The 4090-nt window shown below is 34.7% G+C and overlaps 1 protein-coding gene across 1 annotated transcript; it reads left to right on the forward strand.

Annotated features, from left to right (window-relative positions):
- Positions 1-934: 934 nt before the first annotated feature.
- On the forward strand, positions 935-2964 carry LOC128169216 (peritrophin-1-like). The gene is made up of 3 exons (XM_052835383.1): positions 935-1073; positions 1597-1770; positions 2698-2964. The coding sequence occupies exons 1-3, from the start codon at positions 983-985 to the stop codon at positions 2874-2876; spliced, it is 444 nt and encodes a 147-aa protein (XP_052691343.1). The 5' UTR covers positions 935-982; the 3' UTR covers positions 2877-2964.
- The last annotated feature ends 1126 nt before the right edge of the window (positions 2965-4090 follow it).

A 4090-nucleotide genomic window follows, 5' to 3' on the forward strand; every position in this document is an offset into this window, starting at 1 on the left:
ACACACGGACCCAGATAGATAGCTAACCCTGATTTACCCTGCATGATCATTATAAATGTTACATTAAAGTTTTAAAATTCAGAGAATTTAAAACTATCTATAGATAGTTTTAAATTCTCTGAATTTTAAAACTTTAATGTAACATAAACACAAATACATTGAAAACATTAATTATACTCATCACATTGAATCATTAAAATTAATATACATGCCATCATTGCATCCTCAACATATACATCATACTGAGTTACATTGTTTGTAGGTGCCTGGCTTTCTACAGTTGTTTTCATCAGACTTCAAATGTTTTGCTACCTGGAAAATACTTACTAACAGAATATATGACAATTTGATAAACTGGATAATTTAGCTGATTATCATTGGTTTTTATTACATTTTTTTCTTGTTTATTATCTCTCTTGCGATATTAAAATGATAAATATCCAAAGTTACATGTAAAGTAAAAATTAACAAATGATAAAGTCATGCATTTTTTACTTGTAATCAAACATTGACGGGTGGAGATTGTATTTATATGCACATTTAGCAGAATTCATTGTGTATGAATATATCACCAACAGAATTCATGGTAAATGAATATATTACCAACAGGGATGTATTGGCCAATACAGTTTATGATGTCATCAGAACAGTATATCTACATCTGTGCACATCCATGCTGTTTACACGGAAGCACCTGTCAGTGATATGTACCAATTTATTGACGTCCATAGCTGTTCAAACATCTACCAATGATATGCACTAATTTATTGGGGTGCTCGAATCTAAAGAACTGTATTTACACATACTTAGGTTTATATGTTGTACAATTGTAAAATTTCTAAGTCATAAATTCCTCACACTGATAGTTTACATAAAATTTTGATAAACACGTGTTAAGCGTGGATTGCTGATCGAACACCCTCAGTATAAAAACCCTCAGTATAAAAACCCCGCGTAAGTTTAGATTTGATACAAATTGAGTATGATGTTCAATGACGGTGATATGAGGTTTTTTCTGGTAGCGTGCGTCCTTACCATTGGCTTAATCTGCTCTGTGGAAGGACAAACAAAAGGTATGGTAAAGGTCATAAAGAAAACATTACATGCATGTAGTTGTGATTAAACCGAAGAATAACCGCAATACTTGCATTGGATACGTATATATTCAGAAAACGAAACATTTCTAGCAAGGCAGTCTTTAGTATAAAACTTTAAAACAGTTTTGTTATATTTTCTTTAAATTCAGCATGTATTAGCAATATATCAGTCAAATAAAATCAAGTTTAATACTTAGTCTACAATAGTATCTATTGATTCTAGATGCGATTAGATTACCAGGATAAATGAGATTTCGAAATCATTGGTGTTTTATCTTCATTACACCAGCAAGTTCAGACCATGCGCATGTCGATCTATTTAACAAAACAATTTATATAAATCATAAGTAGGAAAGAAAATAAACATTTTCACGTAAATTACAACATTTGATTTACCACCAACAAATATATAACAATTTATAATTTTGTTTTCACCAAAACGCAAATTACGACATAACGATTTATTGCAACATCAAGATTAAATGCCTTCTAACCAAAGGTTGCAGCCACGGGAGCTTCAGCCCGCACCCTAGCGATTGTACCATGTACCAGGTGTGTGTCCACGGGTACCTGCTGAACATGACGTGTGTGTACGGCACGGCATGGAGTCAGGCCAACTCCTCGTGTGTAGACGCGGCCACTGTCAACTGTACACTCCAAGACGACACCAAAGGTTTTTTATAGACATTTTAAACGACATATGTTTTCATATATGGCTATAGTCTGTCTCAAGTTATTGCTTCCATCAATTTTTGATGATTTTTAATAAAAATACACATACCTGTGAAAGAAGTACAGTTGAAATCGATGAAAGGGAATGTATCAAAGATATCTTCATTGAACAATTATCCCTTTTCACTCATAAAATTTCACAGGAACGAAAACAAATTTCTTACGGAGATTTATAATGGGAAATGTTTACATCTTTTTTCCATTCGGAAGTATTCGGGACACCTCGCGCAATTTTTCAACGTTATCATCCGGGCTTCTTAATGGCTGATGCAAAGCAAAATCCCCGTAGACTCTCTATTTTGAGATGTGTATTAAAACCTGAAGCGGTATAGAGGGGGCGTTTCAAAACAGATAATCTGGACATTTTTCATATTAATGGATGAACGTAGTTTGAGCACAAACTTAAGGTATTTACTATTATCGAAATATCAAATGGAAGCAAAAACTCGGGACAGAGTATAGCCGCATTCCTGCGCGAATCATGAATTTTTTCCGGGGGTGGTGTAGGGGGGGGGGGGAAGGGGGGTCATTGGTGCATGTGAGATTATCTATCAGAAACACTCCCTTTATATATCTGCATCTTCAGACCTCTCCCCCATGGAAAATGTAAAGTTTTTGAAATCATATAGTACTTTCTAAAGTCATTTTTAAAAGAAGTTTAAATTTGAACATTTTAAATTACGTGTAATACAATAGTACAAGTCTTATAAAAAAAATTTACAAGTCTGAAATAATATAAGTGATTATCCATTTTTGAGGATAAAAATACATATTTCGAAAATAAAATAAATATTTAATCATTTTAATTTACTCATCATATCATATCACAAGTCTGAAATCGTGTACACGGTTATTTTTCATTCTATAGATTCCAAATCTTTTTCCTGCCCTTCCACTTTCGGGGAGTTCCCCGACCCCGAGAACTGCCAGAATTACTACGTGTGTTCGTTTGGGAAGGCGACACAAAAACAGTGCCAGGGAAACACCGGATGGGACCGGAAGCTGAAGCTATGCAACTATAAATACAATTTGCCAAACTGTTCTTAATATGTTAATCTGTACATGTACATGAGAGATGAAATGTATATGTATGAAAGAATAAATAAAGGATTCATATTTTTCTGAATCTACTCTAGCTACCTTTCCTTGTATCTCTTTCGTAACATGAACATGGTCACGATTTTGGCCAAAAATCATTTTTTCGATTTTAATGTTTACAATGTTTCAGTAAGGCATTTTCAATAGACAGCCAAAATTTGAGTGTCATTTGATGAGTTATAAGCGAGTTCGGAGCTTACAATTCTACACTATGTAAACAAAGCGGTTGTTTAAATTTTGAATGTTGGAGTGAAAATTCCAGTTTTAGACCTAAAATGAATGTGTTAATCGTTAGGAACTCTTTATTTATGCTTAAAAATGAATAATAAGATAGATAAACCAGCTTTGAACGATTTTTTAATGGTATGTTGAACTTATGTAAACAAAAAACAGGACACGAGCCTTGTTTACATGAAGAAGAATTGTAAGCCCTGTGTCTTGCATAAAACTCAACGACTGGCACCCAAATTTCATTTGATCATTAGAAATGCATTCCTAAAGCATTGCAAAAAATAAAAACAGAAAAATGAAATTTGACCTAAATCGTGACCATGCCCCATTAAATGCTGTAGGTTCATTATAATTTCAGCATACATGTACCTGGTATAAAAACTGTTGGCAGGATATCTAAGCATCAGGGGGCTGAGGGTAGGCTGCTCTCCTCCATTAACTTTTTTTCGGAAAGGATATTTTTCGTGAGCCCTCACCCACACCCCCACCCCCACCATATCATATTTTTAGGAGGATACAGCATAGTGATATGGAATTGATATTAGAATTAAAGGTTGATACTGCACATTCACTCCACGGAGTGGCATCTTAAATGAAGAATATTTTTTTAGCTTAAAAAATTTATTCTTTGTAAAGATTTTGGATCAGCCCCCCCCCCCCCCCACACACACACACACATACACACGAAAACGTGCTACGTGCATGATAGGAACTTTCTTGACATCATTAAAGAAATTATTATGTAGTGTATCAGGCACTTATATCATCAGGGGGGGGGGGGGGGGGCGGGGGGGGGGGCTGCCCCCCTCCACTTTTTCTCGCACCAAATAATATTCCTAAATAATTTACAGAGTAAAAATTGAATTATCATGGGGTTTCTCACCCCACCCCATCACTTTTTTGGGAGTATGTATAACAATTGGAATAGAAAT

Source organism: Crassostrea angulata, unplaced genomic scaffold, assembly GCF_025612915.1.
Source record: "Crassostrea angulata isolate pt1a10 unplaced genomic scaffold, ASM2561291v2 HiC_scaffold_106, whole genome shotgun sequence".
In the NCBI taxonomy this organism is placed as follows: domain Eukaryota; kingdom Metazoa; phylum Mollusca; class Bivalvia; order Ostreida; family Ostreidae; genus Magallana; species Magallana angulata.